The sequence below is a fragment of the Capricornis sumatraensis genome, chromosome 1 (assembly GCF_032405125.1).
Source record: "Capricornis sumatraensis isolate serow.1 chromosome 1, serow.2, whole genome shotgun sequence".
Taxonomy (NCBI): Eukaryota; Metazoa; Chordata; class Mammalia; order Artiodactyla; family Bovidae; genus Capricornis; species Capricornis sumatraensis.
The window spans coordinates 163,122,847-163,148,437 of record NC_091069.1 but is presented as its reverse complement, the minus strand read 5'-3'; the positions used below and the strand labels follow the sequence as shown (position 1 = coordinate 163,148,437).

The 25,591-nt window shown below is 43.2% G+C and overlaps 1 protein-coding gene and 1 pseudogene across 5 annotated transcripts in view; one reads left to right on the top strand and one right to left on the bottom strand.

Annotated features, from left to right (window-relative positions):
• PHLDB2 (pleckstrin homology like domain family B member 2) overlaps positions 1-24,359 on the bottom strand; it is a 114,067-nt gene extending 89,708 nt beyond the window's left edge. For all 5 annotated transcript variants that reach the window (XM_068993282.1, XM_068993435.1, XM_068993507.1 and 2 more), the window contains exons 1-2: positions 24,334-24,359; positions 2,026-3,374 (exon numbers count right to left, since the gene is read on the bottom strand). In XM_068993282.1, coding sequence (XP_068849383.1) covers positions 2,026-3,360 — 1,335 coding nt within the window. In that variant the 5' untranslated portion in view covers positions 3,361-3,374; positions 24,334-24,359. The remainder of the gene's footprint in view (positions 1-2,025; positions 3,375-24,333) is intronic.
• LOC138083364 (peptidyl-prolyl cis-trans isomerase A pseudogene) lies at positions 6,011-6,499 on the top strand (annotated as a pseudogene).
• Positions 24,360-25,591: the final 1,232 nt, after the last annotated feature.

Genomic DNA, 25,591 nt, shown 5'->3' with positions numbered 1-25,591 from the left:
CTGGGATGTAATCAGACAAATAGACAATGCAATAGCAGTCAAATGTAGACTGTCTTACTTAAAAATAAGCCTCATTTCTTATTACAAGCTCTTGATAAAGGAAAAAGGGTTATAACCTCATATCTGAAGTTAATATCCAAAACCTCTCCTAAGAAGTTGATCTAAGACCTGTTTGTGGCTTATAGGACACCAACCTTACAGGCAGTAAGAAAGGTCACTGGATTGCCAGGAACCTTAGCAGATTTGGGAAAACTAGAGGAAAGAGAACTGTACCAACACTTACACATGCTAAAGATGAAACCTGCTGTCAATGAACTTCAAGTTTGGTTTCTTTTTCCTTAGAACAGAAGAGTAAATGAAAGCATTTAAGGAAGACCTCTGGAGAGATGAAGCCACTGAAATGTTTGCTTGCTGCTGCTGCTAAGTCACTTCAGTCGTGTCCAACTCTGCACGACCCCAGAGACAGCAGCCCACCAGGCTCCCCCATCTCTGGGATTCTCCAGGCAAGAACACTGAAGTGGGTTGCCATTCCCTTCTCCAATGCATGAAAGTAAAAAGTGAAAGAGAAGTCGCTCAGTCGTATCCGACTCTTAGCGACCCCATGGACTGCAGCCTACCAGGCTCCTTCGTTCATAGCATTTTCCAGGCAAGAGTACTGGAGTGGAGTGCCATTGCCTTCAGATACCTTAATAAATTATCAGATAGATTCTCTGGTTTTATCAATGAGAGTTGTTCAGTACAGTATAGTGCTAGGTTTGCTATTCACATACAAGAAGGCCTTTATATGCTAATTACAACCTTTTCTAATTTATGTCAGTGAATCAAGCCCAAATATAATGCCTTTTTGTGATCATGAAAAATATTTGGAGATTATGTATGGTAACAAAGAAACTGCTATCCCCACCCACAGGACATCAAGTTCTCTGGGGCATACACATTTGTCTTCATTCACTAGTATATGGATCAGGACATTTGGAAACTCTGTAAGGGCAGACATTAACTGACCAAGAAAAGCTGCAACTGATGCAGATAATTACTTTTCTAAAATTTCAAGAAAATTCTGTCCTGTATAGATGTAAATAGTTTCAGTTCATTATAATCCAAAAGTTAAAATTTTACTGTCTGGTCACGAATTAACTAGCTTTGTATGGGATTCAGAAATTTTATTCCAGCATACTTGTTTTTAGTAACTAAAATACTTTGATACTCCTATACTTCAGAATATCAGCTCTACCATCCTACTGCTTCCCACACTAAGGAAATAATTAATGAATCAAAATAATCTGACAGGTATTCGCCCTAAGAAACTTATGCTTAAAAGAAAACAGAATAGAAAAATGTGCCAGCTTGTTCTCATTCGTTAGTGGGACTCTCCTGTTCCCTCTTACTATTTTCAATATTTTTATAGTAATCATAAATCCGCAGAAAAAGACAACTCAGTAACTTTGGGGGACATGCGAAGTTTGTAGTCATTACATGTATTAAGACATGGCTGAAGTATGATGTGTGGTGTGTGTGTATCTGTGTGTATACAGTGCAGAAAAAAGGTTGAGCACCAGTGGGGCAATCTTTCAACTTCTCAGACAACTTGCTACACAGAAAAACTTACTGCCTAATTCCCAGTGAGTTGTCATTTCACTGACTATTACTATCATAGCATATACATTCAAATTTGATGATGTAAATAATATGTCAGTTTTTCCTCATAGTCTTAAAAGTCCCTAAGACTTTTAAAGAAACTCAGTAAAATTCACAACTACCTTTGTTAGATTTATCAAGAGTTTATACTTGTGAGGCCTCTGCAGAGCAATTTAATATAACATTAGGCACATGTAGGCCTTCAAAACAGCCCTATGTGACTAATAATAGTGATTTGGGAAGGGGAAGGTTAGCAGGAGGAAATCTAGGAAGGGACACCAGGAGCTGGCACACTGGGAAATTCCACATGCCCACGTGTATCCTTGGAGCTTGTCTCCAAGAAGCTGCTCAATGAAACAGTGAGGTCAAGTCAGATGAAGAGATTACCAATCGTTCCATCTCCTGCTCCCTGAGTCTCTCCTCCCTCTGCCGCCGGTGATAATCCATCAGGTCGTCTCGTCCGGAAATGGAGCTAATGCTGCTTTTCCGTTCCCGAAGGACAGGCTGGGGGGTTCCTGAGGCCTGTCTGAGGCTGTCCAAGTCTGCATCATCAAACTCGACAGATCCACACGAGAAGTTCCTTCTGGCTGCAAACGCTCGGTCCAGCTCCCCAGGAGGAAACGAATGACCAGGGCTGGTACCCGAGTAGGAAACCCTGTCAAAGTCGTCAGAGGTGCAGGAGGAGGTGGAGGCCAGAAGCATCTTGCGAGCCACTCGAGGACTGGCAGGCACGCTGAGGGTGGAACTCACGTACGGACTGCCCTCAGAGGCAGAGGTTTTGTAGGGCAAAGCTCCTGAGCTCAAAGAAGAAAAATTCAGGTAATTGTCATTGTCTATGATGCTATGAGGTAGATCCTTTTCCCCCAGTTTCGTTCGTTTGGAATTGCCCAGAGAGCTTCTTGGAGGCAGACTGAGGGGTGCCAACTGGTTCTCGGTGGCTCTATGCAACCTGGGGAGAGAGCGGCTGTAGGCGCCCATGTGACTCAGGCTGCCGCTAGAGTACTTCCTGGTTCTTAAACTGATGTTTTCAGATGCCGGGTCCCGGTGTCTGCTCAACTTGGGCTGAAGTGTCAGGTTGTCCTGGATGCTTATTTTCCTGGCTTGCTTTGGGCTTGAAGGCATGCTGGCCGCCCCTGACCTGTTGATGGGCGAGGAGCCAGTGTCACTCAGGGAACTTCCATTCCACGTGGTCAGGAGCGAGCCAGATGCTTTTCGGCCTTCCAGCCCTCCGAGAAAGTAGACATTGTCGTGGGATTTATTCCTTGAGCTATATTTGGAATAGGGAGGCTTCTCTGAAAGCCTCAAGGACCTTTCGGCGTCCCGGCCAAGAAAATGATCAAAGTCTGCTCTCCCAAGTGCATATCCACTAAGGGAGGGTGAAGTGCTGCGTAAAGGGGTGGGCGGTTTCATGGAAATACTTTTGTCACTTCCATCGCAAGAGAACTGCTTAGTTCCCTGAATTTTGGCCAAAGAAGGGCTACTTCTGACACTGGTTCCCAAAGGAGAAGGGCTTCTTTTAGCAGGCACAGGTTGTGAGAGGGTTAAATAGGAGCCAGAACAGTCTCCATTGGCTTTAAATCTCAGACTGGAAGAATATTTCTTTGGGCTCAGGCTCTCCATCATGTTTTGGGAATCGTTTTCGAGGGAATTCTCCACAAAGCCTGCCTCTAAGCTACCATTCTGTAAATCCAGCTGCTTTTGCATGTGGCTCTGCTCTGCCATAATCTTGTTGGAATCTGCAAAGGAAAAAAAGAGAGAGAGAGAGAGACAGCTTTACTTAACAAATATTTTAAAAGACCAACCACTTGTTAGCCTACATGGGTACACAAACAGGCTGGCAATCTGATACGTTGCTGTTTTAGTAATAAACCTAGTAAAGCTGTCCTGCCAAATGAAGATGACTAAAGACCACTGATCTGGGATGTTTTCTGACCAAAAGAAAAATAATTCAAGAGAACATCAGTGATATTTGAGAGGAACAAATCCCTAACACCAAGTACAGGTGCAAGGTGAGGGGGTGATACCTAAAAGAGACAATGACCCTTTAGCGTTCTACTCCCTGGGGGACCACCTGCTTCCTGAGTACCTAGCAAACACCTGAAGGGATGAGGCAACGGGCTTTCCTTTAGATGTCTCTGTAAGAAATATTAACCACTCAAGTCCTAAGGAAACTAAATTCACATTCTAGCAGAGAAAGAAAATTTTATGATCAATAACATGAGGGTTAGAAGATGATTCTTTACAAGAGGACTATAAGAGTTACCTTCTCAACAAAAAGACTTAAAAAACTCCCTGCATCCATCAGAAAAAGGTAGGTATTTACAATAGTAGAGGGAAGAGTGGTCCCCACATTCCTGACATATCAGTGTCAGGTAGAATATCTAGAAACCTGAAACTGATATATCCTTCGAGTTCCCAGGCATCCCAGAGGCACCACGATCATCCTTGATCTAACCCTCTCCTCTCATGGAAACACCTTTCTCCTCCTTTCACACCCATATGAACCCACACATCCTTTGAGGTTCAGATCAATATTCTAGTTTCCACAGTGAATAAAAGAATTTTTAAATGGATACACCTGTAAGAATATGTTTTGGACCCTAGTTTGAACAATATTAACTTAAGAAACTAAAGTTATAGTCTATAAAAATGTCTTTTCATTATAAACTAACCCTGCCAATGTGAAAGGTTATATTTTAAACTGATCAAAATGCTTTCTTTAAGTTTTCATCAAAGTGAAGATGCAGTTTAAACATTACCATTGAACTCAGGCACTGCTAAGACTGTCCTCCAACTTCTTAGGCACCTCAGACACCAGTTACTACATCTCTGTAATATGTGGTATGTAAACAGAATCACATTTGGTTAGTAATAAATATCATAATGTGCTTGTTTCTGTGACTGACATACAAGTTTAAGGAAGAGGGTTATGTACAGTATTTCTATCATATCTCCAGTCCCTCCTGACTCCCACTGTCCCACAGGAGAGACACTCAATGAACACAAGTTTTTAATTATCCATCGCAGCCTTCCCTACTCCCTCCCTACTCCCTCCCAGCCTCAGATGGAGGATCTTCATCTTGCTTGCTCAGCCTCACAGATTTCCTGGGCAAATGCAGGCAGCCTAATAAGGAACTGCCTTTCACCCACAGAGTTGGGCCAAGAAACAGTCTGGCTGCTTAAATTCTAGTGATGGGCTGAGTCCTCACACCCTCAAAGCTACAGCTTCCCCTCGACAAGCTCTGCCTTGGGGTCTTTATCCTCCAACCCAAAGCCCTGCCCTTATGAAAAAAAACATGATTATCTTTTGAACTGGACCTCAAAAAGTTTTTTTTAAGATTCTCCTTTAGAATTGCTACCCAGCTGGGGTCTGGCCCTGCCCTCTGGGTCTTGACAGGTCACAAATGTCCCTCTCAACAATTGTGTGCCACCACCAATTCTGACCTTGAAAGCAACACCAGTCTGGCTCAAGCTGTATCTATCTCACCATGTCCCCCATGGAGGACTGAAATCAAGCTGACCTCTATCCAGTCTTGGTTCCTTCTATTTCTGAATAACTGTATCACATGTTGGTTTGCCATGTTGAAATTCCAGCAAACCATGGCCAATTCCCTCATGTTAAATTTTTTTGAATTGAGGAAACAAGGAAGTATGTGGAACCTGAGAACATTACCACGCTATTTATTAAAAGGGAAAATATACGCTAATTTCCCAACAATAGGGAGAAAATTAAAAGCCATAGTATGTCATGAGTGCATAAAAACCACTTAAAATCTTATTTTGAGGTATGTTTACAACATAAAAAGTACATTAATATAATGTTCAGTAAATTTTTAAAAACCATCCATACAATGAGTGCAGCCTTATATACTCATCAGTTACACACAGATGTTTAAGCCAGAATCTAAGGAGTCATCACTGGTCTCCTCTATCATTATATCCTCTATCCTCTGCCATCTGTCACTTCTCTATTCCCTCCTTTCTCATTTTATCCATCAACAAATCCTATTGCTACCCCCGTATTACAAGCCAGTATCTTCTCTTTCCTCTTCCATATGCTATATGCTCATTTTACAACAATAACAATGGAATGAAATAAATCACACTAGTGATTTTTAATTCCTCTTTCTCAAACTAGTTTGTATTTTTCATATTTTATACCATGTGTTTGGGTTGCCTTTACAATGAATGAAAAATTTAGTGTAAAATACTAACATACAATCTGAAGCAATACTTCACTTTTAAGTTGAGTAGATATTCATTTTTCCTAAGCTCTTGTCCAATTTTTGAGCCAGACACTAATTCTTCCAAAAAAAAAAAAGGTTAGGCCTTGCAGATGCCGCCACCCCGGAGCCTCTCTTGCTGTCTAGCCATGGTCAACCCCACTGTGTTCTTCGACATCGCTGTCGATGGCAAGCCCTTGGGCCGCGTCTCTTTTGAGCTGTTTGCAGACAAAGTTCCAAAGACAGCAGAAAACTTTCAAGCTCTGAGCACTGGAGAGAAAGGATTTGGTTATAAAGGTTCCTGCTTTCACAGAATAATCCTGGGATTTATGTGCCAGGGTGGTGACTTCACACGCCATAATGGTACTGGTGGCAAGTCCATCTATGGGGAGAAATTTGATGATGAGAATTTCAGAAGCATACAGGTCCTGGCATCTTGTCCATGGCAAATGCTGGCCCCAACACAAACGGTTCCTAGTTTTTCATCTGCACTGCCAAGACTTGAGTGGCTGGATGGCAAGCACATGGTCTTTGGCAAGGTGAAAGAGGGCATGAATAGTGTGGAAGCCATGGAGCGCTTTGGGGCCAGGAATGGCAAGACCAGCAAGATCACCATTGCTGACTGCGGACAAATCTAATAAATTTGACTTGCGTTTTACTTAACCACCAGGAGAACACCCCTTCACCCCATCTGCTCGAAATATCCTATAATCTTTGTGTTCTCACTACAGTTCTTTGGGTTCCGTATTTTCCTTATTCCCCCTCCAAGTTTAGCTGGATTGCAAAGTTAAATTTATGATTATGAAATAAAAACTAAACAATTAAAGAAAAAAGGTTAAAGAACTTCTTGATCAGACTAACTTAATATGTCAGTTGAAGCCTTCGATGTTTTCTTCCAAATCTAAAAGATTCAGGAGAAAATCATAATTATACAAGTCTGATGGCTCAGACAGTAAAGAATCTATCTGCAATGCAGGAGACTCAGGTTTGCTTTCTAGGTCGGGAAGATCCCCTGTAGAAGGGGTTGGCTACCCATTCCACTATTCTTGCCTGGAGAATTCCATGGACAGAGGAGCCTAGCAGGCTATAGTCTATGGGGCCACAAAGAGTCAGACACAACTGAGCAACTAATACTTTCACTTTACTGCGACCATTTCATACTTTATACATCTGAAAGTGTAGAAGCAAACATAACTAATATATATCCCTAATCACTTCCCTAACATGAATAAATGAACAGAGTGTTACCCAAATGGTCTCCAGATGTTTACTGAATATAGCTTAGATAATAATGTTAGTTTGCTCATTTTTAAAATGTAGTTATTAGATTATTGCATTACTTGAGGTGATTCTGCTCATGGTATAGAAAAAAATTAAAATCCTAACAGGTAGTTTTAGGTACTTCATTCATTAATCAGCCCTGGGATTTCTTTGGAAGGAATGATGCTGGAGCTGAAACTCCAGTACTTTGGCCACCTCATGCGAAGAGTTGATTCATTGGAAAAGACTCTGATGCTGGGAGGGATTGGGGGCAGGAGGAGAAGGGGACGACAGAGGATGAGATGGCTGAATGGCATCACTGACTCGATGGACGTGAGTCTGAGTGAACTCCGGGAGTTGGTGATGGACAGGGAGGCCTGGCGTGCTCCGATTCATGGGGTCACAAGGAGTCGGACATGACTGAGCGACTAAACTAACTAACTGACATCTCAAAAGCCTCCTGATGAAAGCGAAAGAGGAGAGTGACAAAATTGGTTTAAAGCTCAACATTCAGAAAACTAAGATTATGGCATCTGGTCGCATCACTTCATGGGAAATAGATGGGGAAACAGTGGAAACAGTGTCAGACTTTATTTTGGGGGGCTCCAAAATCACTGCAGATGGTGATCGCAGCCATGAAATTAAAAGACGCTTACTCCTTGGAAGAAAAGTTATGACCAACCTAGACAGCATATTCAAAAGCAGAGACGTTACTTTGCCAACAAAGGTCCGTCTAGTCAAGGCTATGGTTTTTCCAGTAGTCATGTACGGATGTGAGAGTTGGACTGCGAAGAAAGCTGAGTGCCGAAGAATTGATGCTTTTGAATCGTGGTGTTGAAGAAGACTCTTGAGAGTCCCTTGGACTGCAAGGAGATCCAACCAGTCCATTCTAAAGGAGATCAGTCCTGGGTATTCTTTAGAAAGACTGATGCTAAAGCTGAAACTCCAATACTTTGGCCACCTCATGTGAAGAGTTGACTCATTGGAAAAGACCCTGATGCTGGGAGGGATTGGGGGCAGGAGGAGAAGGGGACGACAGAGGATGAGATGGCTGGATGGCATCACTGACTCGATGGACATGAGTTTGAGTGAACTCCGGGAGTTGGTGATGGACAGGGAGGCCTGGTGTGCTGTGATTCACGGGGTTGCAAAGAATTGGACATGACTGAGCAACTGAACTGAACTGAACTGAACATCTCAGACACTGACTTAACAGGCATTGGTGTTGCTCACTATTATTTCTGTTCTTTCCTTTCAGAAACACTGCAGTGTTGTTCTTCCTCATCCTTATGACATTAGGTGTGGCTATGTCCCTTGCTTTGATCAAGGAAATATGAGAGAAAGTGATGTGTCAGTTCCAAGCTGAAACATCAAGAGCTGGCATGATTCACCATTTCCATACCCGTCTTGTGTCCAAGTCTGTAAAGGCTTCCTTAGCCTACTTCCCTCAGTGATGATAATGGGGAAGAGGGCCTTCGCCAATCCAGGATTGTCTTAAGCCACTGAGATTTGAGAGTTGTTTGTTACTATGAAGGTGCTAATCTTCATTAAGTGCCTACTATAAACCGGGCTTTGAGCTAGGCCCTGGAAAGTATGTGGTCAAAGATAGTATTTCCTGCTAATACACAGCTTACAATCCAAAGTGGCAAATACATGTATGAATAAATGCTATACAGTGTGATGCATGCCTTAATAGAGGACTGATTGACAGGTTGGTAAAGGACTGATTGACAGATGGAGGGGAGCTAACCCAGTGAGAGGGATAGTCTGGGTAAGTTATGATAGGAAGAAATGACAATGGAGTTAAGTCCTACTGAAAGAAAGAGAATCTGATGGGTATTATCCAATGATAGCATAAAGTTACCTCCACACCTAAAATTTTGAAGTTTTAAAAATATAAACAAAATCTCAAGCCCATCTGAGGTCAGACTACTGGTACATCCAGGAAACATTCTGTCTCTGACAGAATTAATAACAAAAATTGTGTAGAAAAAAGCAAGTTATTTTCTATATTTATTAACTATGTATTTCTCTCTCATAGTTACCTAAATCTTTTCCCATCGACACCATCATGTAAGATACGTTCTGTGGGGTCCAAGTCTATGCCTATCTTAGGTGTGGTTTAAATCTGACAGCAATCCTCCAACCATTTAGTGTATTTTAGACAAGGAGACAAAGGGAAATCCGTCAAGTCAGATGTTAGAATAACACTAAAGCCAGTTAGTGGGCAAAGCTCTGGTTGTAAGGTAATGCATACAAAATAGGAAACAGAATTAAGTGCAAGATAGGAATCCAGAAAGCAAGCCAGAGCAGATGCTGTGCAATGGAAGCTAGAAACTAAGCCCTGAGCCCAGAACTCTGCATTTTCAAAATTTACTCTAATGGTACAGAATTGAATGTTTTACACCTCATGTCAAAATGAATACATAAAAGTTTAATTTTTAACTGAGCAGTATATGACATTAATGTCATCTTAGATGATAAAATGTGTTAATATATTTCAACCTGTTTGCAGTTGCAAATGCTGCTCAATCACCCAAATGAAATATTACCAAACTCTGTTTCTTCTTCCTTTGAGCCAACAAAACTAGAGAGTATCAAACCACTATAGGGTATTCTTACTACCCTACAGGGTGGCGACACTTGGTCCCCCCTCCTCCTTACGTGTACTTTTTTTTAATCAAAAAATGTGATTATTGGGAATTCCCTGCCAGTCCAGTGGCTAGGACTTCATGCTTCCACTGCAGGGGACATAGATTTGTTTCCTGGTCAGGGAACTAAGATCCTGCATGCTGCACAACACAGCCAATTCAGCCAAAAAGGAAAAAAAAAAAAAAAGAAACATAATATAATTATTGATGCAGTTTAGCTGGCCAAACAAAATACCAAAACATTCCACAGTAGTGCTGGCTGAAAGATTAGGTTCACAGTCTGTAGGGAAGAGACAAGTAGGCCATTTGCAAATAATAAATCACATCCAAGAAACAGTCATGCAACATTTCTCCACCATACATATTGCAGAAGAAAGTTACAGATGATTTGGATCGAAGAACCTTCTAGAAGATATTTTAAGATATTCATGCTCCATACTCTATAGTTTTTCATTTCAGCCTTTTTGGGTTTGTTAATGATGTGTAAGAAGGCGTGCATTTAAAGATTTGTCATCAAGTATAAACATGTAATTCACTCAAGTTACTGAAGCTGAGTGTACCAGCCATAGCTGAATATATATGTATGGATCCTTGTGTCAGTTTGAGATCTTCAAGACTTAATTCCACAAATCAATTCTACTCAAAAGGTGGAGAATCACACAGGTGCCTTTCTGACCCTAGAAGTGACAATAGTGGGTCATGATATCTCTCTCCTTCCCTACTTCCAGGGTATTCTTTTCATCGTGGGTGAGATCATAAGAGTGGAGGCCTAGAGATGGGAAGCGTATGCTGCTAAGCCACTTCAGTCGTGTCCGACTCTGTGCGACCCCATAGATGGCAGCCCACCAGGCTCCCCCGTTCCTGGGATTCTCCAGGCAAGAACACTGGAGTGGGTTGCCATTACCTTCTCCAATGCATGAAAGTGAAAAGTGAAAGTGAAGTCGCTCAGTCGTGTCCGACCCTCAGCGACCCCATGGACTGCAGCCTTCCAGGCTCCTCCTTCCATGGGATTTTCCAGGCAAGAGTACTGAAGTGGGGTGCCATTGCCTCCTCCGAAACATACAACAGGAAGTAGTAAATATTTTCAATGAGATGACACAAAAGCAAGGAGAGCAGAGGCAGGAGGGCAGAGGATATACAATGGGAAGCACTGGGTTTAATTCCCCAGGAGAGACGGAGATACTGACATGATAGACCCTGCAGATGGTGCATCAGAGACTGCAGTTGAGGTTAGGGAAAGAAAGCAGAGGAAGAACTAGAACAGTGGGAAGTGAAACGGGGCTATCAAAGTGACACACAAGTGGAAGCACAGCGGGAAAGATGTCTGTATTAACACGTGTAAAAGAGGAGGCGAGGAAGATTCCACGGTTTCCAGACTGGATTCTTGATCTCCACTGCTGTTTCTTTTTGGTTTCCTGGTGGCTCAGAGGGTAAAGCGTCTGCCTGCAAGGCGGGAGACCTCGGTTCGATCCCTGGGTTGGGAAGATACCCTGGAGAAGGAAATGGCAACCCACTCCAGTACTCTTGCCTGGAGAATCCCGTGGACGGAGGAGCTGTAGTAGGCTACAGCCCATGGGGTTGCAAAGAGTCGGACATGACTGAGCGATTTCACTTTCACTTTTCACTTTCACATTTTTGTAAACAAAAAAGAAGTCTCAGGGAAATTATAAAATCACTGCATTATGTTATTGTGGAAGCAAAACAGTCCCTAGGGCCCTAATGGCTCCATACACTTTATGCAGATGAAGAGAAAGAGAACCGGGCATGGAAAAGGGAAGAAGCCATCTGGTGCCCATCTGAGAGAAAAGACAACCTGGGGACGTCTAAACAGGAAAGAAGTTAGTGTGTGTTGAAACGTCTGGGCTTATTTTTCAATCCATAAATTTAATCCCTCCAGAGCTCTTGTTATTTTTATCACCTGAAATGTATATCATCTTATTGTCAATTAGAGAATGCCAGGAGTCACTTAGAGATCTTTGGAAGGTAGCATAGCAAGTCACAGTACATTTTTCCCTTGAGAAGTAAATTATTGGAAAAACTAATCTCAAGCATGATGTTTGCAAGTTTCTGGTAGATTCTTTTTTCTTTGGCACAATGCTGGTGTGCGTTTTAAAAGATAATTTTCCAGCTCTATTTGTACCAAATAACATCATAGTGAGGTTAATCCTAACCAAACCGTAAGTCACCAGTGGTGAGCTTCAGAGCACTGTGATGGCCAGAGCTGTAGGGATCTGGCTTTCAAGATAATGAAAACACACCCAGGGAGCAAAGTTTTAAAAAACAAACCAATTAAAATGAAGCATCTGTTGTGTTGTGTGTACTGTTTTAGAGGACAGAGATTTAAAGTCTGGCCTATATATATAAGTTCAGTTTTCCAGGTAATTTACACCAAGAGTTTGGAGAATCCTTACAAAATAAAACATGTTACTTGTCATTTTATATTGCCGTGCACAAACACTTCTCAGGATCATACAAAATAGCAGGAATTAGTCAAAAGGGGACTGCTAGAGCAAGTCACCAAAAAGCAGAAACCTTTCCATATTGCTGGGGAAAGGATGTAGACTGGCGTGGCACGTTGGCATGCTCACTCGGTTGTGTCTGACTCTTTGCAACCCCAGGGACTGTACCCCGCCAGGCTCCTCTGTTCATGGAATTCTCCAGGCCAGAATACTGGAGTGGGTTGCCATTCCCTTCTCTAGGGAATCTTCCTGACCCAGGGATAGAGCATGCCTCTTCTGCATTGGCAGGTGGAGTCTCCTTTTTTTCAGGCGGATTCTTTATCACTGAGCCACTGGGTACAGAAGCAAATTCAGAACAACAATCTTAAAACTCAGGAAGGTTTAGGTTAAAATTTCCACCTTATGAAAAAGTTTGAGTTTCTGTCTTGTCCTACAGGAGCCTTAGAGCTGAGGCGCTGGCTCTGGGAGCATATTTTGTCACAGACAGTGGTTGAAGACTGGTGTTTAAGCTCTCCCGGTGCACTGGTGGTCCACAGGCCAGCCTCTTTCAGCACTGATGTTTATGGTATGGCAATGTTTGAAAGCACACACTGATGACATGGAATTGAATTCAGACACCGGCTTAGAGCAGTCTGTCAGAGGCAGTGCCATTGTCTGTGTGTGCATGGTGGGGAGGACTGGGGGGGCAGATTCTGTGATGACGGTAGGGCCTGAGGGAGGAAGCTTTAGAGGACTGAAGAGGAAAAACGAAGACATCTATTTCAGCCCCAAACTCCAAGCTTAAGAACGGAGAACAATGGACACAAAACCTTCCTTTTTCCACTAATCTCAACATGAAAACGTGATGGGGGGAGGGTAAGTAGAAGCTTCAAGAACACACACTTCCTTGTCTAGCAATATTCTCATTTCAGAAACCCTGAAGCAGCCTGGCTTCCCCACCCTCTGTTATCCAAACACTATCCTCTGTTAAACCGTCAGTCCTCTCAACTCTGCTTTTACAAACATACGCTCCTTTTTCACAAGTATTCCCTCTCATCACTAAATCCTCAACCTCCGGCATCTCTGCACACAAACCATATCTCTCCGCACAACCCCACACCCATTGGCAAACACCTCCCCCTCCAGCATATATTCCCAGATGCTCTCTTCTTCAAAGAACCCCTCCCATCCAGCATCCCAAACCTTGAGCCTCCCCACTGTCTCAACACCCACCTGTATAGAACTGCATCTCCCACTCATACAACCCAGCTTCCTAATCTCTGTTCCTTTAAACTCTCCCACCACACCCAAGATTTTACATCTCAGCGCAGGAAAGAAAAAAAAAAATTTTAATGAAATAAAATAAAAAAACCAAAAGCCTGTGAGTAGACATAGTGCCCTTATTGGTTCTTTGCAAACATACAGAGCAGCAAATGGACTGTCATTCCTGTTCCTTACACCATGTTCTTTATCATTTAAAGATCTGCCTCTTTGAACAAATTATTATTATCTACTAGATACATGTAGATAGGCTGATTATCTCCACGGAGGAGATTTTTATCTCTCAAAAAATCCAGAAAAGCAGTATCACAGGAACAAATGTATTTTAATGGCAGCATAAGGAGGCTGAGCGCCGAAGAATTGATGCTTTTGAACTGTGGTGTTGGAGAAGACTCTTGAGAGTTCCTTGGACTGCAAGGAGATTCAACCAGTCCATTCTGAAGGAGATCAGCCCTGGGATTTCTTTGGAAGGAATGATGCTGAAACTGAAGCTCCAGTACTTTGGCCACCTCATGCGAAGAGTTGACTCATTGGAAAAGACTCCGATGCTGGGAGGGATTGGGGGCAGGAGGAGAAGGGGATGACTGAGGATGAGATGGCTGGATGACATCACGGACTTGATGGACGTGAGTCTGAGTGAACTCCGGGAGTTGGTGATGGACAGGGAGGCCTGGCGTGCTTCGATTCATGGGGTCTCAAAGAGTCGGACATGACTGAGCGACTGAACTGAACTGAACTGAACTGAAGGAGGATGTTTGGTTCCTGCAAACTGAGCCCGTTACAACAGTAAATCTCATGTGTGCAGATGCTTACACACACTCACAGACACACAGAGACAGACACGCATGGCCCACACGCCTATAGCAGTCTAAAAGGCACAAAGGCTTTGTGAGTGCCAGAGGAGGCTCTTCAGAACCCAGGGAAGCTGAGGCATCCTCAGAATTTGCCAGGTGTTGGGGTCATGCACAGTGGGCTGGGGAGAAAGGGAGGACCACTGGAATGCCAATAGGATCTCAGGACACTGATCACACAGTTTCTTTCTGGATTTTCCTGTTTTCCCTTTTGAATTTTTATTTGATTATGTTTTGAAAAACATCTAAAAGAAGAGGTAAGGGTGACCATTATGGAAAGAACAAAAGTATCAGATGATGCCACAGGGAGGAAGGAAGCACAGAAGGGAGTGGAGAGTGATGAGGGGACGGGGGAGGCAAGGAGAGATGGAAGACGTGATGACAAAAAGCAAGACAAACAAAAAAGCTTCAGCTTCTTCCTATCACAATAAAGGAGTCTAACCCCATGATGGCTTTCCAGGTGGCTCTATGGTAAAGAATCCGCCTGCCAATGCAGGAGACAAAAGAGACGTGAGTTCGATCCCTGAGTCGGGAAGATCCCCTGCAGTATAAAAGGCAACCCACTCCAGTATTCTTGCCTGGGAAATCCCATGGACAGAGGAGCCTGGCAGGCTGCAGTCCATGGGGTTGCAAAGAGTCAGACACATCTGAGCAACTGAGCACAAGCAGCTGGCACAGGAACGCCATGCTACCATTCCTTTCTGTCATTTCTAGCCTACTGAAGTCTAAGCTCTGCCAAAAAAAACACTCTAGATGGATATCCAATGGTTCCTAACGGTAACCACAATCAACAGTAATAACCATATTCAAATGAAGATCTGTATCCCCTGTGATCAGAAGCGACGTTTTACAAAGTCTAGATTGTTTTATATTAGGAATTATCAAGAATCTTTGAGGACTCATTAAAGAAAGTAAAACATCGATTATAGAGATTTTAAATAGTTTTGTGCTAGTCCCTTGAATAAAACTTGTCTGTATGAACTTGAAAATATTCTTTAACTATCCAACAAATTTGGCACCGCATTTCCTACAATAACTCTTCAGCCAGTGATACAGGCAGAGGAGGAAGGACAAAAAACAGGAACAACCTCAAAAATCAACTGGGTCATTCAAATTCCCTTCCTACCTGCAAAATTCTTGACTTTGACCTAAATATGGCAGATGTGACTTTTACCAGTTGGACTCACGTTTGCATCTGTATCATTATTACATAGTTTTGGGATTTCCTGGTGGCTCAGATGGTAACGAACCTGCCTGCAATGCAGCAGACCCAGGTTTGATCCCTGAGTTGGGAAGATCCCCTGGAGAAGGGCAGGGCAACCCACTCTAGTATTCTTGCCTGGAGAAGCCCATGGACAGAGGAGCCTGGAGGGCTACAGTTCATGAGATCACAAAGAGTCAGACATGACTGAGTGACCAACAGTTTACTTTCAAAGCAGCTTTAGCAATGTCTGAAAAAGATACAATATTCATGTAGTAAGTATATATATGCTGCTGCTGCTGCTACGAATATATATATATCTTAAAAATTAAGTTTAACACAGCGAGATGGACAGGGAGGCCTGGTGTGCTGTGATTCATGGGGTCGCAAAGAGTCGGACACAACTGAGTGACTGAACTGAACTGAACTGATGGTAGGAAAGTTCTCAAATTAAAAGCAGGCTGTCTTCAACTATAGAAAATTAAAAGAACAGAGGAATATGAAACACACCATAGAGATGTTATCACTTAAATCTAAAACATGGGAAGTCTACAGAAAAATAACGAATGTCTTCAAGCAGCAAATGGTAAGAAAAGAAAAATAAGAGAGGGAACTGTTCTAGATTAAGAGACCAAGAAAACATGTTATTAAGTTGCTAAATTGTATCCAGTTCTTTTGCAACCCCATGGACTATAGCCCACCAGGCTCCTCTGTCCCTGGGATTTCCCAAGGAAGGATACTGGAGTGGGTTGCCATTTCCTTCTCCAAGGGAATCTTCCCAGCCCAGGGATCAAACCCGCATCCCCTGAATTGCAGGTGGATTTTTTACCACTGAGTCACCAGGAAGGCCCAGGAGACATACCAACTAACAATTAAATACAATGCGCAGGCTGTGTTTAGATCTTGTCTTGAAAAATCCAACTATTAAATGAAAAATTTATGTGACAATCAGAGAATCTGAACACTGGAAAAAAGATATTTTAATTACTGGCTTTTTTTTTTTAGGTGTAATAATGATGTTGTTGGACTTTTTAAAAATCCTAAACTCTTAGATTTACATTTTTATGAATAAAATACTACAGTATTTCGAATTCGCTTGATAACAATCTATGTTTTGGGGAAGTAAGGTCTACAGATGAAACAAGATTATCATATGTACATAACTTGAAACTGAATGATGGGTACTTGGGATTTCACTGTATTCTTCTTCTAATTTTTATGTACATTTACAATTTTCCATAACAAAATATTTAAAAAGTAAAAGATGTGTGCATTCTAAAAATCAAATATGAATAAAAATATAAACTTCCCTGGTGGCTCAGACTGTAAAGCATCTGTCTGCAATGCAGGAGACCCGGGTTCGATCCCTGGGTCGGGAAGATCTCCTGGAGAAGGAAATAGCAATCCACTCCAGTACTATTGCCTGGAAAATCCCATGGACAGAGAAGCCTGGTAGGCTACAGTCCATGGGGTCACAAAGAGTCGGACACAACTGAGCGACTTCACTTCACTTCACATACTAACTTAAAAATTATAGTAGCTCACTTTACAAAGAAGGATGTGTTTATACCAGTGGCTCCTGGCTGATTTTTTAAAAAGCACGAAACACTAATCCTCTATCATGTTGAATTAAGCTCCTAAAAGCTTATTTTTAAAAATTAACTTGAAGAAACTTAAAAGGAAATGCACTGTCTAGATTACAAGTATTAGATTACTATATTTAGGATACTTGCAAGATAATGAATGGTAGGTAGTGGTATCTAAATTTCATTACTATGTGTATTCAAATAAAATCCATCTCTTCAGAAAGTTAAAATATAAACACAAAAACTGCCATACCTGTGATATCTTGAAGACTTTCAGCCTCAAAAACATTAAAACAAACAAACACTTTATAAATTCTTAAATTATGTGGTGGCTTCTCTGAAAGTGGTAAAGTTCTTTGGGTAGGAAATTAAAAACCCGTATTTTCAGGGTTCTTTATAGAATCCTAAGATAGCTTCAGTTGAAGAAAAAGGTTTCTAAAATTTTCCCAAATAAAGTAAATATTTCCAGATGTTTTTTACTCCTGATCATCAGCATAATTCATCCCCGGGTGTAGGTGATTCTGATTGTAGCCTCTGAAGAATCCTCCCACATCATGTGACCACCACAGTGAAGACAAAGCGAAGAAGCAGAGGCACAGAATAACTAAGTTGGAGGTGTTGAACGTCTGGGCTTCCCAGGTGGCAAAGTGGTAAAGAATCCGCCTGCAATGCAGGAGCTGCGGAAGATGGGGTCTTGATCCCTGGGTCGGGAAGATCCCCTGGAGGAGGGCATGGCAACCCACTCCAATGTTCTCGCCTGGAGAATCCCACGGACAGAGGAGCCTGGCGGGTTACTGTCCACGGGGCCATAGAGTCAGACACCACTGAGCACGTACTTCCTGGAATGTCAGGGAGCAGACACTGCACGTCTTACTTGCTGAAGCAAAGAGGCACTCGAGGAAAAAGCATTCTTTAAAGCCAATTTTATCCAAGAAAAATTATTGACCCTGGGATCACATGGAGATAAAGATGTTCTCTCTTGACCCTGAAACCACCTATCTGGGCTGGAATTGGAAGCTGAGAGTCTGTGGGATCAAACTCTGATCTCTACACCATCCCGTCCCCAGTCCACACTACTAATCAAAATAAATTCTTTTAAAAGTCAGTGTCTATTTTTTCAAAGTAACGTTCACCAAACCCAAACGCCCTAGGTTCCTCATTCCCTTACCCAATATTTATGAGCTGGAAATAGTCAGGAAATTCTATGGACAAAGAAGCCTGGTGGACTACAGTCTATGGGGTCGCAAGAGTCAGACACAACTTAGTGACTAAACCACCACCAGGCAAGCTCAGGAAAGATGGAACAAACACAAGTTGACCACATCATCCATGGTTATAGTGTTTTCCCATTTACCTAAAAAAAAACTGAATGCTTAGGCTAAAAATACTATAAAGTAAGCAAAACAATAATGAAATCATCTCTTCATTGCTTAACTGCAGATTATGCAAAGTGGGTGGTACAGACACTTAATTTTTTCCTTTCCTATTACCTACTTTTTAACCATTTATTTCGATGGAAGGAAAAGGAAAAAAGGACATGAACTAGCAAAGGTCAATAAATAACTGACTACACTAAATTTAATCGATGCTGTTTTTTACATCTGCCCAAAAGACCTAATTAAGGAAATGGTTACATTACGATGTCTTTTTATTGTAGTGGCCAATCTAGTGCAAAGAATAGTGGATGGGCTGCCAGAAACACGAGTCAGGAGACTCATCCCTAGTCCTGGTTCTGCCAAAATAACCAACAGAAGAAAGAGCCAGAGCAAGTCACTTGGCTTGTCTTCACCTTGTTTTAGCAGAGGTTTCCCCATATTTAAAATGGTGAGGGTGAACTAGATGCTTTTCTGTTTCACCTTTCTCGGCTCCCACAGGCACAGGTTAAGTAACACAGGAGTGCCATTTATACAATGCAGGAAATGGAAATGATCACAGGACACAAACACGTTTCAGTGATAAGGCGGCAGCTACCTAACTGGGAAAGGACTGCACTGGCACTGTTGCCCATGACCTTTCAAGGGCATGGTAAATTATTTCAGCACAACATACTGAGAAAAAAAAGCCTGGCCAGAGCTATGTTAGTGTAATATGATATGGGAATTTGATTCAGCATGATGTATAAGAAATATTTTGTCTACATTCCCATGGTTTGCAATTTCCTTACTAAATCTTGAGCTGTTTTTTGAAGACCTACTTGTGCAATGACGTAAGCAGTGTGGCAGCCAGACCTCACTTCCCAAGCCCCCTCTGACTATCGCTTGGCTACAAAGCACAACTCAGGCTACATTTGAACTGGGCAAAACAAGGCAGAAGTTGGCTTTCCTTTGCTTTTACCTGCCTTTGTTTCAGCAATTTAGTGATCAAGAAACAAATCCAGGAGAAATCTTTTAACTTTCAGCTTTTTTTCCCCTTCCATATGCTAATTCTACAAGCATATCGCCATCTGGATTGATCATATGCTGCTTGCAAACAAAATAAGATGATGAACACTGATTTCCACTGAACTCTAGATTTGGCAGCAAGTCTTAGAAAAAGCTGACCCCACTTGAGGTAACAATATTAAATATTGGAATAAACTAACTTTTCCTTCCCCTTAATTTGCAAAGTAAGGAAAAACTGATATTCTAATAAATCAACCCACTCACACTAAGCAAAACAAGTATCTTTTGTTAAAAAAAAACCCTCTCAACAAGTCTCCCTATAACTTAGCCTGTTGCTCTGTCTTATTTACCTGTTTCTTTGTATGGAAAGCTTCTCCAGTCCCTAGCCTTTCCACTAAATCTCAACAAAATTATTTTTATACTTGGGTTTCTCCTGTGGACCATTAGCTGCTATAGATAACAACCTTGCCTTTAAAGCAGATATGGCACAAAGGTTCTCATCAACATCTAAGAAACATTCCTAAATATCATGAGACTAGCTGTGCAAACTAACTTCCAGAAGAATTTGAATGCCTGGGTGGCAGAGACAAGTTCTGCCTTACTTATTTTGAAGGGGTGTGAAAACCTGAGCTACCCTTTTTGGTTTTACTCACTTTCAAAAGACAAGAAATCATATTAATCAAATGCCAATAAATAGTTCCAGTCAAAATTATAAACAAAAACACACACTCATCTTCTGTCCCATCACCTGAAAAATAAGTAACAAGAATGACGAGATGAAAAGTGATCATGAAAAGGATGCTATGCCCCTTTACTGCAACACCTGCAGAGAGCAGACCTCTTAAAAAAGTCATCACTTCTGAATCATTTCTAAATATACTACTATGTACTTGGCCTTGAGGTACACCCATTGGCTACTTGTTGAAACGATAAGAACTTACCACAGTGAGGTTCAGAGCTCTTCCAGAAAAGGCACACTAAAGAATTCTCCTATATTGCCAGAACCTCCCAGATTTGAGGCGTATAACTACCCTGGCAGGACCACTCAGCACACAGAACTGAAACCCATAATTACAGGCCTAATGGGTAATCATAGCCATGTAAATGCGAGAGCTGCCATATGTGCACAGCTTTTCTGATCACCAAAAGCTCACCGAGATAACTGCTGTCTGTAAGCAGAACCATTCACAAAGACCATGCCTTTGAAACTTTCCCAGGAAGTGAACAAAAACTTTATGTTACTATCAATTTTTTCCCCATTAAGTAAACAGAAGGAATAGTAGAGACCAGGAGTGTAAGAGAAAGTAACAATGAAAGAGGAGGTCTGGTTTGTAGGTTGTAGCAAACCAAGTGAGTGAATTCAAATAAGAGGATTTCTAAGATTCCTTTTACCCTCATTATTATTTTGCCCTATTCCCCCAGAGAAGTGCCATGCTTGAACTGACTTCGGATTCCTAACCCAAGTTCTACACAAACATCATATTTATCTAAGATATCCACTCATCAACTTATGAGTTTTCTCCATCACTGCATGCTCGTTTCCTAAAACATCAGGTATCATTTTTTAACACTGTATTCAGGAAGCCCCTCTCATTATCCCTTCTGTCCAAAACAACCCTATCCATTCAGGCCCTCTACTCTTAACCCAGAAGGCAGACAGAAAGAAAAAAAAAATCTCAAATGTTCTGTTTTGTACCTGTATTCAAAAGCAACATCTGCTATGAGTTGTGGAACCATCTGTTGCCCACTTGGCCATGGGAAGGACGGTGCAGGCCACAGACATGGAGTGTCACAGGTTGCACAATAGAATTATGCCCATCTTGGGGCTGACACACCCAAGCATATGCTCCACAGTCACCATGGCTAACACTACCCTTCCCCCATCGAACAGTGTATTTCCTATTATAGAGAATGGTACTTCTAAATTCTCACAAAGGGTTGTCAGTTTTTTAAAAAGTTTCATTTGCCTGAATATCAGTTTCTAAATTCTCTAATCCTGGGTTGCACCTAAAACTAACATCTGTCACTAATACATTTGAGACTTTATCAGTCACTATTTTGGGGCATCTCAGTTTTTGTGTCTATAAAACAAAAAGGTTGAGTCCAGCGACCTCTGAGTCTCCCTGACACTGTAACACTTCCAAATTCTGTAATTTTAAGCCAGCTCAAACTCAGTGAACACAAGTTCCTTCACATCTATGGTATATTGACTCCTAATGCCAAGGTCAAAAGAATCTACTGCAGACAAAAAGGTCTCTTTAGGTTGAGCAAGAACACAGTTTCTTGAAGACCCAAATTAGATTAAGATCCCTAAACTTGTTAACATATGCCCTCAAGGTACTATCCTAATGAAGAGTTTGGGGCTCAATAATTTATTGTTTGTGTGTCCTGGACATTATAGGATATTACCCAGCATCTGAGGCCTCTACCCACTAGAGACCAGTCAAAGTTGGCCATTGGGGTTGTCCCCTGCCCCTAGTTGAGACAACCAAAAATGTCTCCAGTCACTGGTTGATAACCCCTGGAGAGCAACCCCCTCTCACTCCACCGCCTCCATTTAGAATTGCTGCTGTTGTATATACCAGAGCTTCATAATAAAGCATATCATTTCAAAGATGTTTTTGTTTCAAATAGATGACATTTACACAGTTAATACATGCATCAAGGCTTAACAGATAGTCAGATTTATAAAACACATGTATTCCACTTGGAAGATGTGCAAAACCACTGTCTTTCCAAGTTATGCATAGAACCAACCACCTTCCTGCTAAGGGCTGAGAATTAGCATGCAAAGTAATAACCACAACTGCTCTTTAAAAGTGTTTAAAAGCATTCATGTTTTTCACAGTAACTCTTCTAGTGCACTCCAGAATCAACCCTTGCATACAGCACAGACCTCAAAACAGGGTTTGGAGGAAACAGCAAAATTGAGTGATAGGTTTAATCACTTAAGCTTTTTCTTCCCTTTCTTGTGCAAAAGCCAGGAAATAAAATATTTCTGAAAAGGTTGTTAAAGAGTTCCAGCTTTGGTACAGGGTTCTTTAAGAAAGGAGGTAGGAGGTAGCCAGCTCTCAGATGAATTTCCCGTGTCTTTTCCTCCCGCACTTCAAATGGGGATTCAAGAGGCCATCCCTTAAATCCAGTCCTCAGCCCAGAAGGACAGCAGCTGGCAGCAGCACTAAACAGACTGAAGGCCGCAAACTGACTGAAATGATGACTACTAGCCAAACATCTCATTTTTCCATTTGTGAAAAAGGCTGGGATTTGCAAACCTCTGGGTCTCAGGAGGTGAAGGCTACACTACTCAGCTAAGCAAAACCTCGACTCCCCCTCACTTTTAAAGGAAATCGCAGTTATAAACTTTCAGGGACTTTACAGAGTTTCTCAAGGACATATGTTTAAATTTCCACAGTATATATGTAAGACAAAAACAATTTTTAAAAAAATCTTTTAATAACCTAAGTCCAGGAAATGAAAAGGGAATCATGAATAGACACAACTGTTACTTTTCAGAGAACCTTAGCTCTTTATTCAAACAAATATTTACACAATTGAGGGCAATGGTACCAGGGATATAGCCATTCTGTTAAAACAGTGGGCAACTCTAAAGATTTATTTATCCCAAATCAGACTACTCTGTTGCTATCCTACCAGGAACGAAGAATTCAAGTGCTCCCAGGGCAAAAGTTTAACTAACCCTCTGAAATTGTGAACTTCATTTAAACCTCTCCCAGCTGAATTCAGATGTTAGAATCTTGAAGACAAATCTTAAGGGCTTGTTAAGCCAAACTACGAAGCTAAAAGTTACAAGTCCAATACTTGAAAATTAATATCTGTAATTAATACATTCATATGATGCACGGAAATGTGACTGACATATATTCACCCTAAAAGCAAGCCACATTTTTACGCCTCTTCTCTTAGTTCCACTCCCAGCTGCGTCTGGCTGTGACTAGCCATGCATTCTAGAATTCTTGAGAGCAACTTGAGAGCAGGAGAAGGAAGATTTCTAGGGAAGACAGCAGGGCCAGGCGAAAGGACTTCCAGCCGCGGGCAAGTGGACCAGCATAAAAGCCAGCGGGCGCAGTTCCTGCTTTTACATGAGAAAGGTAGATGGGTAGCAGGTTCGATTTCCGAAGCGCTTTCAAACAGGAAACCCCAACTTTGGAAGGGACAGCCTGTCAGCCTTTTAATTTCCTGGCGGTGGCGAGAGTTAGCCAGGTCCTCGGCGCTTTAGTTAAGAGATGTTTGTTGAAGCTAAGTTATTCAGTACACCAGCAAACATTTCAGCTGCGCCTCGGCAGTGCCGGGCGCGGGTGAAACCGGGGTTCAAAGCGTTCCCTACTTCCAGGCGCTATCTCTAGGGGTGCGGAGGCCGCCATACCATACATTTGGGGGAAACCCACGTCCAAACAGGCATTAAGAGCCTCTGGACGGTTTAAACTCGCGAGCCCAAGTTTTGAAACAAAGTGAACCAGGACAGCTAGATAGATATTTGGGGGAGGGGGTCTTTTCTGAATTGCTCGACCACACCATCCAGCAGCGGACCTTCTCTTTTCTCCGCCCCCGGGGACAAAGCAACTGTATCGCGATCCCTCTCTCCCGGAGTATCCAGACGTCTTTGCCAAAGTTGCCCCGGGTCCCCCCAAATCCCGCCCGTTCCCTACGATCGCTCTGTGAGCCGCTCTTCCACCTCGCCACTCCCTCCCGAGGATCCTCTCTACCGAAGTCCACCCATTCTTGGGGTTCAAAGCTGCGCAGCCCAGCCTGGGCTTTTGTCCCTGCAGCCTGCAAGAGAAGCAAGAAACTCTGCACCCACTCACCGTCTCATCTTCCCTCCGAATCGCCGCTCTCCACTGGCCCCGCCGCCGGCGCTTGGCCCCCGCCTCCCTCCCTCCCTCCCTTCGGCCCCGACTCCCGGGCCCAGCCGCCGCCGCCGCCCCAGCCGCAGCGGTCCAGCCGCTCTGGACTCGCCGTGCGCAGTCAGCGCGCCCCTCCTGGCCCAGGCGGCCGCTGCCTCCTCTCCGCCCTCAACCCTCGGACGCGCAAATGGGCGGCGACCAACTCGGCGGCGGGGGAGGCAGCGCCCCGGGGGACCCGCTGGGAGGCTAGAAACCGGCGAGGCCCCCTCCAGCCCGCCAGCCGCCGCCCCCTCCTCACCTGGCGGGTCGGCGCGGCCGGGTGTCCGCGGCGAGAGAGACGAGGCGCGCTGCGGGCACCCAGCCGCTGGGTGCGGTCCCCCTCGGGCCGCGGTGGTGGGCTCCGCGCCGCTCGGTCCCGCGCCCCGGCCCCCTTCGAGCGCGCCGCGGCGGGCACCTAGGGTAGCCCGGAGCAGTGAAGTGGGCGAAGGTGCCGGGCAATTGGCAGTCGGGGCTTTCACTGCTCCGGGAAGGGTCTGGCCTCATCCGAGGGCGCCAGCTTCGAGGAGCCGCGTTTACAGCGGCGGTGGAGACTGTGTGGCAGGCTTTCCTAAGGAGCTGGAAGAAGGACGGGAGGGTGCACGTCCTCCAGCTAAGATCTCCTCACCCAGCGGGGAAGTTTCTACTGGGAAACTCCTGGTGACCGCGCCTCCTCCCAACAATTCGCCCGCAGGCAGGTACCTGATGCGTCAGAAAAGCAGTTCTGCAAAGCTGTTGGGGCACCGTCTCAGCTGAGGATTTTAAACTAACTTGTGCTGATTTCCTTTCGGTTATTTCTCTCCAAAGTTTCTACATTTTCTAGCGTGTTTTTCTCAGTTGCTGCAACCAATGAAAACAATGCTGATATGAATGGAGGGTGCGTCCGCGGAAGGTGACCAATTGGACTTAGGGCGTCCTTAGCCCATCTCCCCAAGGGGGACTGTGAACCTCTGGCAAGTTCTGGGTGATTCTCTGGCTTACAATAAGAAAGGTCATCAGTCTTGGAGAAACACAATAGCAAGAAAGAGCACAATAAGGTGCAAACTCATTTCTGGTCAGTATTGCTTTGATTGGGCAAGTTGTTTCAACTCCTAGCAACAATGTCATCTACACCAGGGGTCCCCTAACACCCAGGATCTAATGCCTGATGATCTGAGATGGAGCTGATGTAATAATAGTAGAA